This window comes from Amia ocellicauda, chromosome 8, assembly GCF_036373705.1.
Source record: "Amia ocellicauda isolate fAmiCal2 chromosome 8, fAmiCal2.hap1, whole genome shotgun sequence".
NCBI classification, from domain to species: Eukaryota; Metazoa; Chordata; class Actinopteri; order Amiiformes; family Amiidae; genus Amia; species Amia ocellicauda.
This window is the reverse complement of record NC_089857.1, coordinates 34296784-34314018: the sequence shown is the minus strand read 5'-3', so window position 1 is coordinate 34314018 and position 17235 is coordinate 34296784. Positions and strand designations below refer to the sequence as shown.

At 38.1% G+C, this 17235-nt stretch overlaps 1 protein-coding gene across 1 annotated transcript in view; it reads right to left on the bottom strand.

Moving 5' to 3' along the window:
* The window catches only part of cemip2 (cell migration inducing hyaluronidase 2), a 29866-nt gene extending 14683 nt beyond the window's left edge, over positions 1 to 15183 (bottom strand). The window contains exons 1-8 of the mRNA XM_066711169.1: positions 14963 to 15183; positions 13272 to 13611; positions 11781 to 11921; positions 10839 to 11400; positions 5554 to 5723; positions 4769 to 4957; positions 2778 to 2947; positions 505 to 714 (exon numbers count right to left, since the gene is read on the bottom strand). Of these exons, the coding sequence (XP_066567266.1) occupies positions 505 to 714; positions 2778 to 2947; positions 4769 to 4957; positions 5554 to 5723; positions 10839 to 11400; positions 11781 to 11921; positions 13272 to 13611; positions 14963 to 15178 (1998 nt within the window). The 5' untranslated portion in view covers positions 15179 to 15183. The remainder of the gene's footprint in view (positions 1 to 504; positions 715 to 2777; positions 2948 to 4768; positions 4958 to 5553; positions 5724 to 10838; positions 11401 to 11780; positions 11922 to 13271; positions 13612 to 14962) is intronic.
* Between the last annotated feature and the right edge of the window lie 2052 nt (positions 15184 to 17235).

Here is a 17235-nt window from a genome sequence, read left to right as displayed (position 1 = left end):
TACCCTATTTTGTTTTTATTTATAAATTGTACGAAGAAGTTTCTGTTAAATGAATTAAATCACAACAGAGTACAAGTTTGGTAGTTGTGATTTGTAGGTCGGGTACTTTTGATTTGGTCTGGGTTAAATACTAAACTTTAATCAGCTCCACATTAACTACAAACTAAATGTATTAACACAGAAAAAGTAAACAATTCGGTAACACAAGGAAGAATTCAAATGTACTGAAGAGATGTTGGTGACACCACTTTCCCAAGAGTAATTAGCAGCCACTAAACAGGATGGTGTTCAGAAGCAAATGTTTCCTAAATCAACATCCATTCATGTCTTGTATAACATCAGCAGTGTTGAGAAGCAACAAAGCAGTCTTTCTTGTCTTCTTACCTTCTTTACCTTGACAATTGGGAAATAGACCAAAACCACATTTAATAAAAAATGTTCCCATATACTAAACAGCCCTTAACCAGAAAAACAAACAAATACCCGGTGACCTTGTAAACTTACCAGAAGGCCATTGGTGGCATGGATAGTGACGCAGCGAGAAAAGCAGTGGTGAATGGACAGAGCCTCTATGGATGTTGGGGGGCTATACCCACCATTCTCATCCACATCTCCACACAAGTGAAAGTGCACTGGGTAGCTGCCCATCACTTGCTGACCCATGTTCTTCAGCTCAACATGAGACAAATGCACAGATGTAAAATTTCGGATAATCTACAAGAGACAAAAACAATTGCTGATGCTGGATGCTTGAATCAGAGGTTGACTCACGCTAGTAAATTATCAGCATTTGAATGCACGTAACCACAAACCATTTTTTTCAGATTTAGACAAAGACTGAATAGACTGTATGGTAGTTTATCAAATTTGTGGTGCCAATGTTATTCTCTCTGGTATCTGAGTAACCAGATTAGAATTGTCCGCTATCAACACAGTATAATCATATACCCCATCCGGTTACATTATTGAAAACTATATAGTACATTCCAACTTAATTAGTTTATGATGGCATGTGTTAATGTTTAAAGCAATTTCAGTAGTTTGGCACAAAAGGCCACTGCTGGCAAGTAAAACTCAACTGCACAGAGCTAACCCATTACATCGTTGCTTAACCAACTTCTGGTGAGCAACAGAGCAAGTTTTTTAACTCCCTTAGAAAAATCAGTGACTGGGCACACAATTAACAGTCTCAAGTTTTGTAATTTTGCTTTCTTGATATGAACACAGATTCAAATGTGTTATTTACTTGTTCAAGTGCTATTCTTAAAAACAAAAACTAAGATATTAGGCAAACCACCTATATATAAAACGTTTTTACAAATTTGTTATAAAATCCTGTGGTTCCATGATGTATACAATGTTGTATATAATTTTAATTCTTAAACGGAGGGGACACCAGTCTATGTGTTGCTAGAAAAATGTAGAAATGGCATTTTTTTGTTCTAGAAATTAGATGTGTTCTACATTTAAGCAACTTTTTTGCTTGCAACATTATTTTTGATTTTGAAGAAGTAAAATAATCAAATTGAGTTGAGAAATGTCACGTGACTACCTGCTTTGATGCAAGAAAATATTAATAAAAATGGCAGAAAACAATAAGCCAAAACTGGTGTGGGACACTGTCAGGGAGACTCTCCTCCTATCAATTTTCATAGTGGACATATGCATTTGTACTTAGTACTAGAGGCCAGTCAATAAGTATTAAAAAGTCTCAATTATAATGTAATGAGGTGAATTGTTGCAGAATTAGTTTGACAGGAACTTCTGCTTTCAATGACCCACTTAATGTTGCTAATGTATTTTGGGATATTTTGTTGAACTGACACTGATTTGGGCAAATTGTATTTGTATGTATTAATTCATTAACTGTGCTATTTTACCACTGATTGTAAAGCTGGGATTTGTATCAGAAAGTTAATTTTAAATGGCAACGGCACAAGAAACAGCATGCATTTCTATTGCATTTTAGATCTATGGGAAGTAGACGATAATGTGAAATATGAGAACAACTGCACACTAAAATCTTCTATTCACACAACACTTTTCTGTATAAAAGGCTTCCTCTTATTTTTTCACATTACTTTCTAGGTAGTTTATTTAATGATTTACAACTTAACAGTGAGCAGTGTTTTTGTTCCTATTAAATAAACTGAAGGTCAATGGCTATTTTATTATTTTACTTTAATAAGGTGTAAAATTACTAATGAAGTCTAATACTGTTCTTAAAAAAAAAAAAGTTAGAAAACTCAAACAATTACGTAATGCAAAGCAGTAGCAATTACATCCTTCATATAAAATGTCGCTTGTAATTGCTTCATTAAAAGCAGAAGCATATGTAGCTGCTACAGAGTTACAAAAATGCCTTCTGGTGACCACCAAAAATTATTTAACTAACCATAAGGTTAACCAATGCATTATAAAATATTCAGTTAACCAAAAAAGAAAAATGTCTTTACAGATAACACGCAAGACATAAATTAAACTGTACAAATGGTTTCCTCTTTTTTAGCCACTAATCTTAACTATACAGTTGACAATATAAATCTTTTAAAATGCCTATGAATTCCTTTGCTTAAGCACAACATGAGCTTTACTTTTTCTGACAGATAAATCTAATTAACAAAAGCGAAACTGCAAAGTAAATCTTGATTTAAACTTTCAATACATTTATTTTCCAAAATGTATATTCTGAAGCTAACAGTTTTGGAGTTCATTGTATTTAAAAAAGTAAAAGCTTTGTGACCCTCCCTCTCAATGGCTGTCATTAATACACTAACCTTAATGTGTCCCCCAAAGGTATCATAGCTGAAGAACTGGCACAGATTGTTTCCATAGCAGGAATTTTCCATCTCCCCATGGATAAGGATGTTCCTGGTCAGAAGACCAACTTCCGCTCTCATATCAATTCCATCAATGATTTCACCTACGTGTGTGAACTGGGGCTTTCCTGATGAGCAACAGTAAAATGAAAGAGTTATGGTTACTGGTATTAATCATCTTCATCATCCAAATTGGGAGTGAAATTACTTTTGCAGTAGCGTTTTTAATAATCTCACAATAATCTCCATGGCTAGATCTGTGTGTAAGTATCCAAGACTGTACCTATTCAGAGAGTTTGTGGACAACTTGTTTTTTTAATTATACTTTCATTAGTGGATAATAACTGAACTGAAACACTTTTGCACCAGAAAATAAATGCAGCCAAGATTTTGTGGTTGGTCATAGCCAGCCAAGCCAAATCCCAGACCGAGTCTTTAAAATAGTAATGAACACTTTTAGATAACTTTCCTCCCTGCAGCTGTGTGGTGGAGCTTCTTTCATTTTCACTGGGTGGTGCCAATGGCAGATGAGATAACTTTTCTATAAGCAGAATAGCTGAGTGATAACAAATAAAGCTACTAAGTTCAGAGTAACTTATGGGATGACAGAGACACTTGGCAATACAACAAGCAGGTCAGGCATTTAAGCAACATTTTAAAAACATGTATTGTTTGTGCTTTACAATTTCCCCTAGAACACTGCTGTGTTGCCCATAAAAGTAATTAATAAGTCTAGCTTCCTTCCTGCTGTCACTGTGGTAAGAAGTTGGCTTTTTCATTGGTGATTCATTGGCCAGTTTCTTCAGATAGGAATTTAGCTGTGAAGATACTTTTACAAGTCAGATACAAGGTGTCGAAAATAATGCCTGGCCACAGAAGTAGATTCAAACGTAAAGCATAAACAGTTCCAAATCTTAATTAACTTAAGCATAGACTTGTCATCATTAAAAATCTAACTTAATACATGATTTAGATTTAGATTCATGTGGTTTATGTGAAAGACAGCAACTCCTACAACAGTGTCAGTGTATTCTGGCACTGCTTTGGAACCCCCAGGTCCCATGACCAGCACTTCCTGAAGCTGGCTGATTTTCCTTAGATACTTCTCATGCCAATAGGGACCAGAGTCATCATTGTAAATCTTTTAATTTCATACACACACACAAAAAAAAAGTAATATGGATGCTGACAATGAGATCTCTAGCTGGGCCCCATTTATTAAATGCTTGTGGATTTACTCTGGAGCCACACATTTTTCACATTCCTCCCCAGTGCAGTTTGTGCAACTATGGGTACTGTTGTTGTGACGCACGTCCTTCAGATCAGCTACCATAACGGCCCAGAAACGCTTCAAAGATCATGTGCTACAGTCTTATCAGAAACCATTACATGATTTAACAGCAGTCATCTATGCATTATGAAAAGAGGTGCCCATACAATTTACAAACACAAAGATCGTTTTGTACAAAAGGATTGTTACTAGGATAAAAGCTCGCCAACAGTGGAAACAATGGGGGAGGGTTTTGGCTTATGAGAAACATAAACAAGACTTGTTATCAACTAGTTTCAAATCAAGGATATATATATATATATATATAGCTGGATTTGGTGAGGTACAGCTGGGAAACATGCTTTTTATTATTGATAAGTACTGGTAATTGTTTAGCTCTGTAACAGAAAATAAATGCAATGTTTTTTCCATGGAAAGTTAGAGGTCCTTGTTGATAATCATACATTATTTTAGGAAGAACTTTGAGATAGAAAACTTAACTTATAATAACTTGGTTATTACTGCTTACATTTTTTTTTTTTTAAATCTGCACTGTAACACCTGTAACTACATTTAAAGGGAGCCCCCCCCCCCCCAAGATATTTGTGCTTGATTAAGTTTGAAAAAGTGAAGGGCTAGATGGTCATTGAAGCCTGCATTAGGTAAATGCTTTGCATACCTTGAACTTTGACCTGATTCTTGCTGCACTCTGGGCAAGGCAGGAGCAGGAACGTCTCTGCTTGGTGCATGGAGTAGTCGGTGCTGGCAACAACAATCTGGTCACCGGGACTCCAGCTCTGAGCGTCATCCATTAGGTGCAACACCACCCCATCCACAACATCCACCTGGAAGCCTGAGATTGGAAAACCTAAAAGGGAAAGAATGGACTTCAGCTCTGTATCTTATATTTATCTTAGCATTGAACTCATTTTCATATTATTTTTTATGTTTAATCCTCCATTAATTCAATATATGCATGACCCTGCTTAGCACAAATAGTTCTGGAACCTATCTCCCATGTATAGCAAGGTATACCCATGTGTGCATATATTCCATCCAGCACCCTCCCCCCCCCCCCCCCCCAAGAAAAAAAGCATGTTTTCAAAGAAGCACCTTGCAGTGCTATAATGATTTTCTGTCTGCAGATTTAACAAGATGTGTAATTGTTTTTCTAGTTTGCCATCACTGATTATCTCACCTTACCAATATAATAGCTTAAGGTGCGAAGAGACATCTGAGATAGACATTTTTACAACCTTAATGAAGTAGAAAAACATCTCATTAACAGCAGCACACAGAGTAACACGTTAACACTGTAGGCAGATGGTTCCTTGATGAGACAAATCCTGGGGCAGCCACAACTGTCAGTAGGAACTTTCCCCATTCCTGATTTTTAGAGAGGAATTACAACCAAAGCATTTAAATAAAAAGTATGTGAATAGTGAGATTTTAACCATAACAAACCATTTCTCCATTCACTGTAGGCGGTGACAAAAAATTTGACTCCATCCACTGTAATAAACTCCTTTCGGGCCACAGCTTGTCCTCCGGTATCATGGTTTTCATGCTCACGGACTTCTTCACTACAGGAGGCATTACCGCCACCAAGAACGGCAACCAGAGCCCAGGCCTGTCTAAGGGGAAGAGAAGTTTAAACCCATTTATTATGTATCCAGGAATGCCCAACCCTCTCCCACTACTTAAACTCTGTTTCTGATCGTACTTTGACAAGGTGGCCCATTGTAAAGCATTGAACAGGCTTCAAAAGTCCCCAATTCACCAGCATCCCACCTAAAACTAAATCCAAACTTATTTTCCTAGAACATGAAGGTTTTCCAGGGACAAATGACAAACGACTAAAACAGTAACTGAGATTGTACATGTTAACTGAGACCGAAGATGCCATTTATTTATAACTAATAACTAGTAACTAAGATTAATCTGGCTACAACCTCTAATCATCCACTTGTACCACCTTTTCTATATCTCACTAAACAATCATCTCTCTTGGATTATGTGAATTCTGAGTAAATCCTAGGCCTACATATGTGAAAGTAAATATTCACATAAGGTATGTAATAAGGACTGCAAGCATATGTCTGATGCAGATATACAAAGCTGGGGTGTTAACTTGCCCAATTTTCACACCTCTCAATCACATACATCTCAGCTTCCTGAGGTTTATCATTAAAAAAAAACCTCACTACCTGATTCACTGCATTCTAATTCTCCATACAAACACCATCTGCAATTCAGACTGAGAGGATATAATCTTGCACGATTGCAAATAGGTGAAGGTAGTCAATCCTGTATATTTAATAGTGTGATACATGGAAAAGCTGACTCACAGGGCCCGCTGCATCATTGTGCAATAAGAACTGGATCAAAAATGTAATTACAGAATATCAGTTTGACCTATCCTTACTTAACCTAATAACAGCTATCTATGTATAGAGTAAATGGTCCTGGGAAATGCAAAAAGCTTTCATTTGTTTTTATGATAGCCACACATCCTCAAGTATGCAATACACTACTATGCAAAGCCTGTACTACACCTTGTAGAGCACTGTAGATTGGCAGAGAACAGTACACACACAGATTGCCTTGTCTTTGTTTTTAAATCAACTAATGTTCTCTTTTGATGGTTTTGGGGTCTTGTAGTTTTCAGGCATTCATCAGATCTTTACTTCTCGCTTCCTTGACCAATGTGTGACCCATCCGTTCAGGCTGCTCCCAATTTGCGTCAGTACTCTGTTCTTGATTGGACTTCTGGGTCAAGTTCAAGTCTTCTGCTTATCTGTTGTTTGTTTTCCGCCCATTTCCACCATTGTCTTCCTGTTCTCTCTGCACTGCCAGTGACCATGAGTTGTTTGTGCCAGCATAAAGGGCGAGGTCAGCCGACGACTGAACCACAGCTTCCTCTCACCAATATGTGCCACTGCCATCTTTCTGTCTATCACTGAATAACTACCTCATCAGCTGACCCTTGTGAAGACAGATTTAATAAAGTTGGACTAATCATGCATATCCCTTTGTCTTACAAAAATAAAAAACATATTGCCACATTTTATTGGTGCAGAAAACACTGACCACATTATGTGCTTAATCATATTGCATCAGTTTGAGTCTTGGAACTGATTGATATTAACCTAGAAAAATAAACTTGTTTCTTATGGGTTTAGATTAAAAAAAAAAAAAAAAAAAAAAAGTCTGCTACCAGTTTAAGATATTGGCATGTGCAATGTGAAGTGTAAAAAGTGTTCAAAGTAAAACACTTCTTAAAAAAGGAAATGCACAGAACATGTCACATATCATAGCTGTGAATGTTAACAATTATACATGTATTTGTTTCACAATCATACTTCCTTATGTCATATTTCCTGTTTTGAAATACTCACTTATGACAAACCAATATCCACCAGTCTCCAATCAGTAAATGTCCCTTTAAAACAATTAAGCACATCAAGGTAGTTTATTTATTCTCTCTAGGCACTGTCTCCTGCCTCAAGGGACACATTTCTTCTGGTGCATTAGAACTTGTAAAATTAAATGTATTCAGCAATGTAAAATATTAAAGTTTCCTAGACTTCATTTCGGTTTAATTTCAGAATGGGATTATTCAAAGACGTAATTTTCAAAGAAAACCATCAGATGTTACAATGATCTTTGACGCAATTTAAATTAAGAACTCTAATCCATTTATAAAGTAAAGCCATGGAAAAAAAAAAACGATTCACATATACATGCATTAACTGTACTATAGGAACATATTTAATTTTAAAAGGCTTTAGGTTTGCTTGTGTGTCTTAATTCCTGATTTACGTGGAAAAGAAAGGAAAAGAGAAATAAGAAGCTGGTTAGAAATTTGAAGAGGGTAATTAGTAATACCTGTACATAGAAATGCAGAAGATTACAGAACGCTTTTATAAAAGCCTTCTCCATCCAAAGTCAAAGGTGCTGATATTACATTTTAATCGCTGTGTGCAAAGAAAATGACTTCTCACTACAGTGGGGCTTTGGAAATGAGAACTGTGAGGCAGAATAACAGAAATGAATTCAACTAGAGAGTTGTATTAGCTATGCATAACAGCAGCGCTTACGTAGATGAACAGATTTAAAGGTCTACTTTTTCAGATGAGAGCAGTATTTTATACTTAATATCTGGTATGTGTGATGCTAAAAAATCCTTAAAGAAAAATAATATAATACGAAGGACATTTGCCAAAGCATATACAATGCTATTACTGTAATACTGCTTTTGTGCTGGGCACTGGGCAACAAGGTATTTCCTCATAGCTTTTTACTATCTTTAACTAGATTTTAAATGTTGCATTACTACACACAATGTGTTGGGCAACAGTTAACAGGTAACAGTTAAGGTCCTAGTTTAAACCTTGGTACAGACTCAAACTGAACTTGAGAAATTATAGCAGTGCTTACTTTCCAAGAACAAATAGGCCTATAAACCAAAAGTTGTCAGACTGGCTTGCTAACTAACAGGATTACTTAAATATACAAAATGTTGCAAAAAAAAAAAAAAGTATTTTGCTCCATATGGCAATCGTTGTGTACAAACCTAAAACGTTTGTGTTTTTTTACACATTTGTTTGTTCCAGTGTTTGTGCTAACAGACTCTGGTTTCTGTAGTTACATAAAACAATGGACAAACAGCACGTGTAGCATGATAGATTCACAGTGTGAGAATCTGGCTTTGACAGCGGAGCGAAAAGAAACCTGCATATCTCACTAAATATTTAGAGTTGTCTATTCTGTATCAAGTGGATCCTGTATTGCCTGGGGTTCATAGAGGACAATAACTGTTCAGAGTCCTTAGGCAGCTAAAAACATTCCTCTTACAACACAAGCATGCTCATATTTATAAGTAATTCAGAATTCAGTTCTGCTACAAAATAAAGTGAATGGGGATATTGGTATTAAGTAACAATGATTAGTTTCCCCGTTTGACCTTATAGCCCTCAGGAGACTTTCTCCTCTGCCAATTAAAACTCCCATTAACATCTACATTATATAAAAAGATGCTTAAGTGCAATTGCATTAATGACCTCAAGATACTCCGCTCCATTTTGCACAAATTAAAGTAATGCAAGCATTTTTCCAATTATGTCATTAACAAAGAACATGTGTCAGGAAAATAAAAACAGTCTTTGTTCTAGAAGAGGTTCCTGATATATCTTTAACGATGTACATGCAGCACAGTTCAACTGACAAGACTAGGCTATATATTTATTTTAGACTGTCAATAAAAGAAAAAATGTGTTTCAAATGTTAGATCAGGATGAACACCAGAAGTGAAATCTTACAAACCACAGTTCTTTTCTGACATATGTTGATCTTGTTATTTCTACAATGCAGGGTTGAACAGGGTGTGTTTGGATTATTTCTCTTGTCCATCGTGATTTCCTCCCCTCACATTCAGTAAGGTGGGGAAGGGATACATATCTTAGAGTCACATTTCACAAATTCTTAAGAAAAAAAACAGCAGTATTTTTCATCCCAATGAACCATTAAGAACATTCATACATTTTCCACCAGAGCAAAGAAACTGACCCAACAGAAGCCTGTACTAAAATATATAGTATCTGAACCAAAATATGATTAAAACTTTAAAATCCTCTATGCTTTTATGTTGGTTTCCAAAAGCTTCGAAATGTAACAGTTATTGTAGGATTAGTCAACCCTCCCTACTTCAAAGACTTGGCTGCTTTGTTTAGGTATTCCATCGACCAGATTGAATTTCAGCAGCTGTCTTTGACTGCACACAAAGCTGGTTCCCGTACTGTAGGACACTCCTCCAGGTAACTGCAGTGAAGATTCCTCAGAGTCAGTTCCCAGCAGGGTTTCCCTTTTTTCAGTGTATGTGGACATTATTCATGTGCATTAGTCAAGGTTTACTGCAGGAAATAATATCAATATGCCCCCTAACTTTAAAACACCAGGTGTGTGGTAGATCTGTTTTCCTGAATTGGTTTTCTGTCTATTACGATGAGCAAAGAGATCACATGCATGCAACCAAGAAATAACTTTCACACTTTACACCACTACTGCTCCACCTCCAGTTCTGCTGAAAACATGACTCACCACACTGATGACACATTTGTACCATCAAATGTACTATATATACCATGTATATTATATCACAGTACGGAATACTCAGGACGGATCCTTTTCTTCAGGGGTAGGTAGTGTTTTCTGCACTGAGAGCCACTTCCATAGACTATCATCCCAAACACAGGCCCAGTCGAGAAGCATGCTCTCATCTGCAACCAATTAGTGGCCTACAATACTGCCCCCCCCTTTGTCAGCAGCATTCTTCTTGAAAAACAGGAAAGTTCTTACTGAGCATAAAGCTGATGCGCCTATATTGCGAGAGAAGTACATGTACATCTCGGGAGCGAAACTGTAGTTTTGAATTAAAAGTTAGAATGATCTGTTCTATTGGGGGGGGAAAATAATAATCAGAGGAGAGTCCTTTTTGCCTCCCCATTCAAAATCAGCACACTTAGTGGTTTGGGCTGTTCAGTTTCAATAGCAGAGCGGAGCACACTTTTGGGAAATTGTGCCGTCATGAAAAGCCAAGCATTTACTCCCCAAAAAACACATTGGATTAGGTATCCCTGCCCTCCCTTCACAGAGGCCAGTTGGGGGGGAAAAGGGAGCAAATATAGAAAAGGCACATAGAACATAGGAAATGCATGCCATAATAGATAGAAAATAGCATGATGTTTTACCTGTATTTTAAATTGTTGACAAAAGAGCTTCCCAGTAAATTCTGTATGGTTCTCTTGGTCTCCTCTAGCAAACTCTTCACAGCTGAGTCACCCACTGCTAATGCCACAATGCGTCCAGCTGGCAGCGATTTGAGCAGCTCGTGAAGCCTCCTACTGTCGTTTTTCAGATCATGGGTATCAAACCTGTCCATGACCAACACCTCTGCCGTGTCTTGGTCAATCACTCGCACATTTAACCCTCTGCTGAAATTCTTCTCGAAGGCATGCCCTCCAGCAACCAGGCCAGAAGGCACCAGGGTTTTAGTCAGAAGAGTCCAGGAGAGCTTCTCGGTGCCATGCAGTTCCAGAGTGCCCCCTGCTTTGACTCCAATGAACTTCCTCCCAAACACGGGCACTGCCTCGCCTTCGTCTGACCTGCCAACCAAGGTGATAGTGGCTTTGGATCGGTAGCGACACTTGGGTGCTCCAATATGAAGAGCACCCCCTTCCTCTATGAGGATGTATCGAGCTCTTAAAGTGATGTTCTTGGAACCCTCTGCATTGTCAGAAAATACCAGTAAACCTTAAACAAAACAAAAAAAAAAAGACATGTTTATTAATTGTTGGTTCATTTAAACACACTTAAGACACTACATACACAATATATATGCAAAATTGTTCAATTATAAGTTACATATAAGGGCAAGTAGGAGTAGCATTTGAACAAAACAAAAACTGGAATAGAAAAAGACAATATATATAGTTAACTATCAATAAGTGTAATCAGCTACAAATAAGGTCAGTGAGTACAGACTGTGGTTCTATAACACACCCTTAATTAACTGCCTTTCCACCATGAGCAAGATAAACTCAACAGGAATGCTTAGACACCATAAACATTGGCAGAGGGTTAACAGAATCCATCCTGGTAGTAGCAACATCTGTTCTAAAGTAACAAAATACCTCCTTCCTGGATGATTAGAGAGAGAAATGTAGCAGATGAGTCCAGGCGAAACAAATCTCCTTTTCTGATAATTACGGCTCTCTGTAAGTCATGTCCTGGATTCCAGTTCCTAAGGGAAGGGTTGTGGTCTGGGCAGTTTTCTGAAATGAACAAACCGTGTAAAACATGTTCATATGCATAATGCTGTAGCTTTATTTATCAAGACCAAGAGTTTAGGGCTGCAAAACTGGAGGTAATGCAAGACATCAAAGCTTAACCTTTCATCCCAAGTACACCAGTAATGCTATAATAAAATACACAATTACTGTGTGAAGAATGTGGAAAATCTGTGCAGTATGTTCAAAGTGAGCCAGAGTAATTCATCCCAGATCTGAATCGTGCACATGTGTCCAAACATCTTCACAAGAACCCGAGATGTTTTCTCCAAGTAAAAAAGTCGCAACAGCTCTTTCTGATTTATCCAAACCTGAAAGTGGCATCCGAATAATTACTATTTATGACAACAACATGACAAAAGTTCAGAGATGAAGCTTGGAGGACTATTTTTGGCACAACAAAAATCCACAGAGCACATATATCCAGGTCCATATATCTTTAAGGCACTATGTAACGGCCTTGGAAAGCCACTGAATAAGTAAATCACCCACTAATTGGCAACACCAGTTGTTCCTAGGAATGTTACCAGGACTCTGTATAGACTGTATTTGTACAGTAATGCAATAGGAGGCCTGAGCTGAAACTTTATAGTAAAACTAAGATATTATCACAAAAGATCACTCTGAAACTGCCTTCTATACTATAATATGTATATTTCACAGGCTGTTTTGACATAATACATTTGTCAGACAAGATTACATGATTCTACAAAATGTCACCACCCCTGGCGATTTTAAGCCTATCCAGTGTGCTATCCTTGTGATTCTCATGTCTGCTATGTTCTGGACATCCTAAGCCTCTCCCAGGCCTTGGAAGCACTTTATTAAGACTTGAAAACTCTGTGAACGTACCATGAATTTTCTCAAGAAATCTCACTAAAGACAACCATTTTGCTTAAACAGACATCTGCCACAAGCCACTGTACTGCATGGAGGCCTCAGTCCAAGGGAGATCTTGAGAATTACTGGGGTGTTACACTCAAGGTCAAGTTCAGAGCTTAGAGTCATATGAAAACTCACTTGGCTTTCAGCTATTTATTATAGCCATTTGCTAGCACAAGGTACTGTATATACTGAAATAGTCTACAGTTTACAGATTCAGCACTGTGGGAAAATAAACCTAAGCTGGAAAAAAACTGTGCAATCAGCTTTAGCAATTAAATATGATCTGTTACTTTTGGTGCTATTATCTACCCAGACAGTGTGATAATCAGTGGATAGTTTTAGGCGAAGTGGGCTTTAATGTAATTTAAATGTAATTAAAATACCTATTTATTTTTAAAAGATGGACTTGAATGGGGCAAACAATGGACTCGTGGGAAACAAAGGACTCACCATCAATAACGCCTTTTTTGGTCAAGCTGAGAATAAGGATAAGCACTAGAAAGAAAACACACATAGAGCAGGCACAGCAGATCAGTGTTTTTTTCCTCTTCTTCAGCTCCTCTGCTCGTCCTCTTTTCTGCTCCTCCACAGTGAATGTGAAGCTGCTGTGACCCGTGCGAGCCTCGGAGGAGGACTTCTGCGAGGGGTGGATCTTGGGCGGGGGTGGGGATCGGACTGGGACGATCCTCCCAGGCACGTACCCTGGAGATCTGTGACTGTTCCCATTGGAAGGTGGCAGAAACACAGGGGAGTTTCTTTGGGCATTATTCATCTGCATGGTATCAGTTGCCTTAAAAAACCAAACCAAAGCAAAAACAACATTAATGGCAGTCACTCTTGCACAACACTAATTACAGTGATATACATTAAGCACTGTTTTGACCACCAACTGCAGAAAGGTTATAGGATGAATAATATCAAGAATATTGTTTAATAGAACACTAATAATACAGTAAAGTGGTTCTGATAGTCTGCTGCTGTGAAGCAAAGAGAAGACTGGTTGCGCCAGCTGGACAACTTGACCTGGCATCCCTCCTAGCAATGTTTATAGCTCTCACAGGAAACAGACTGTTCTATTGATTGGATGGAAAGTCTGATGTATTCAATTACTGTTATTTGATCGCAATTACATCCTAATACCTTTATTTTTTATTAAGGTGTTCATTTTGGGGGTCCCGTGGTTCTCCAACTGACAGGCTGGCATGCAGAGGAGTCAGTCAGAAGGATTTCCAACAGAAAAGACAGCTTTTGGGTTTTAATTACCTTTCTACTTCTTCAGCTATAACTTATAGCTATAATAATAATAATAATCCTCTATGCAAGTATACAGGTCTTTACATAAATCTAGGCAACAAACAAGAAACGTTTTACATGCAAGTTGTTCTTTTTTAACACAAAAAAACTATTTTTGAAAGGCAGGATTTTAAATGAACACATTTCCAACAAAATTACACCTATCTCAAAGTTGAATGTGGGTTGGTTTCCTCTAGACTTAAAAATAACCTATTTTGTCCGAATAAGTGGAAGTTGAAAATGACATATTTCCCTAAAGAGATACCACTCCCCACTGGGTTTCGTTGCAATGGGACTCGCCACTGTGTTGGCAACTTCAGGTATTTCCAGATATCAACAGGTGTTATGCTGCGACTAACAGTAGCCATTAAAGCAGCGCATATGCAATATCTGAACATGTTGTTGGTAGTGTGTCCATAATAAATTAATGGAATAAACAGAGAAAATATTACCAGTATATAAAGTGTCAACTGAAAAAAAAAAAAAAAAAGTGATAATTTAGTTTTCTTGTAAAATTCGATTTATAGTCTGACCACCAAGAACAAAGACGCATAAATAGACGCGTTTAGCGCACACAAAAGCAACTGTAAATGAACATATTGCTGTTTAATCAGAAGTATACGATGTATCGTGTCAATCCAACAACCCAGTCCCGGGGCAGCAAACTCTACAAGCTGTGCAGACAGCAACACTAAGTCACTCTCCTCCAACTTAAAACGCACACAGACACTTTTTCACTTCACAGTTGTCCAATGCCAGCCTGCTCCGGGTCTGTCCACGGACAGTGCGGCGGGGTGTGCCAGGACAAACAAAGCCCGCGGGTGAGTGCAGACAATGCGGGCACGTACCGCTCGGAGCCCCGCTGCCGTCCGCGTCTTCAGCCCGAGTCCGTCCGTCCGTCCGTCCGTCCGTCCGGCGGCGTGGAGCTGCACCGGCGCGCACTCTGAGTCCTTTCCGCCGCTCCGGGACTCTTTACATGCTGCTTTTCCTCGGTTAAGAGCGAACTCCGCCAGCCCCCATCCCAGAAGCGGATTTGCAAAGGAAGTGAGACGTGAGATTTGCATTGGAGATTGACATCAGGACTAAGGAGTGGCTTCACATGAATCTTTGGTCGCGTTCGGGTAGCGCAGACGTCCGCAGCTCTGCGCCGCTCCACCAATGGGATCGGCGGGATTATGCAGGTCTGCGCAGAACTTCCGGCGTCTGCGCTACAAGAACGCGTCCTTTCTCTTGCGACCTGCACTGACTCTTTCGTGAAGTTGCAAGGTGAGCTGTGTGCACACTCCACCTACTGACACGAACATGAATTGGAAGGAAAACACCCAACTTTATGCTTTGTTTTGCTGAATGGATATAAAATGAACGTAACATTTTGGCAATTAGGAAGTAGGGCTGCAAGAATCCCTGCACACATATATTATTAGCTGCAGTTAGTAGAGTTCAGCAGAAAGGTGTATAATGATGATGATGATGAGGATGAGGATGATAATATCGTGGTCAGTGATTCTGCCTCACACACAAAAGGTCACAGTACATTATACTGTCTAGTGTAAATTACAGTGCAGTGCAGCACAGCATATATAGCACAACGAGAAGAGAGAGAAATATAAATGAATGGATCCGAGAACAGACCAACATCACTGAGAGAGTGAAAATGTTAAAATGGCGATGGGCCGGACACACTGCATGAGTAACATATCAAAGATGTGGGAAGGAAGCTATTGAATGAATCATAAGACATTTAAAAAGACCTTTGCAGGCGTGACATGAGAAAGAGAAGCTGTAGATCAGAACCACCCTGGGGAGCCTTCATCCAGCAGTGGACAGATGTGGGCTGATGAGGATGCTGATGGTGACAGTGTATAACAATACAGCACAGACACCACCGTGCAGTGATTCTACATAATACATATATAATTCTGCTTTTATTTAACACTTTACATTTTTGTATTTAAGCATTACTATTAATATATCCTAAACAAACGTGATGCACACTTTTTAATATAAATTATTAGCCATAGATGTACAAAGAGTTTGAATAAATACATGTGCATTACATTCCTGCTTAAAACATTTGAACATTCAACAGGCAACAAAGGAGCAAGCACAGTCTTTAGTGTCTGTGCATAATGGCCACCAGAGGGAGCCAGTGTATTCATGTTCGTACAGCTTGTTTTCTTACATGAAATAAAGCTAGATACATTTATTTATCTGTCCCCTGCATTTAAGTATCAGTTTCCATATATAATATTACTATTAATGAAATTGAAGTTGGGCCCATGTGGGGATGAATTTTAAACTGAATTATTTAAATTGTTCTGCTTATGTGATTGTTTAATTACTATATCATGCTAGAGTGTATGCAGGAAAACCTTAATCTGAATAATTAACTTATATTGCATATATTACAATAATAGAGGCTAACCACAGTCCGTTGATGTCAGTCGTTTTGCAGGGACACGAACAAGCTCAGATGGGTCAAAAGGAAAGTTTCAAATGGAAAGTTAGTTAAAGTACTTTTCCATCTGTAGATGAACTGAAACAAAACATTAGACTCACTTCACACAAAACATTACTAATAAATTCAAGTCTGACAGCATAGGATTAAGTGCCCCTTCAGAAAGCCTTTATTACACTCGATATTGGCTATAGGATTCACCCTTTTCATATTCAGCAGCTCCACGGTCACAGAATATCTTTTGTCCTTCAACACCACAATGGAATAATCTAATACAAAGACGAGAAGATATTTTAGTCATAAGCAGAAAGTAGCTCAAAGGGAGGGCTAGGCCTGTAAAAACATGTTTAATAAAAAGGTTTTCATTCTGCATAATTGGAAGGCTTTAAAAATCTGATTATTAAAAATGAGAGATTTTTTTAATTAAAAGGATGGCAGGGCTAGACATGCCCTTTAACCTCACTTTTTCTTACACCCCAGGCCAGCATGCTAACATCAAGAAAGTCTACACCCCCTTGAACTTTTCTCAAATTTTTTAGTGTCAGTACCTCAGAGTTTCATGCATTTAAATGAGGATTTTTACCACTTATCCACAAACTATACTCCACACTGTTAAGGGAAAAAAAAAGGTTTTATTGTGAAAAAATAAATAAATAAATTATA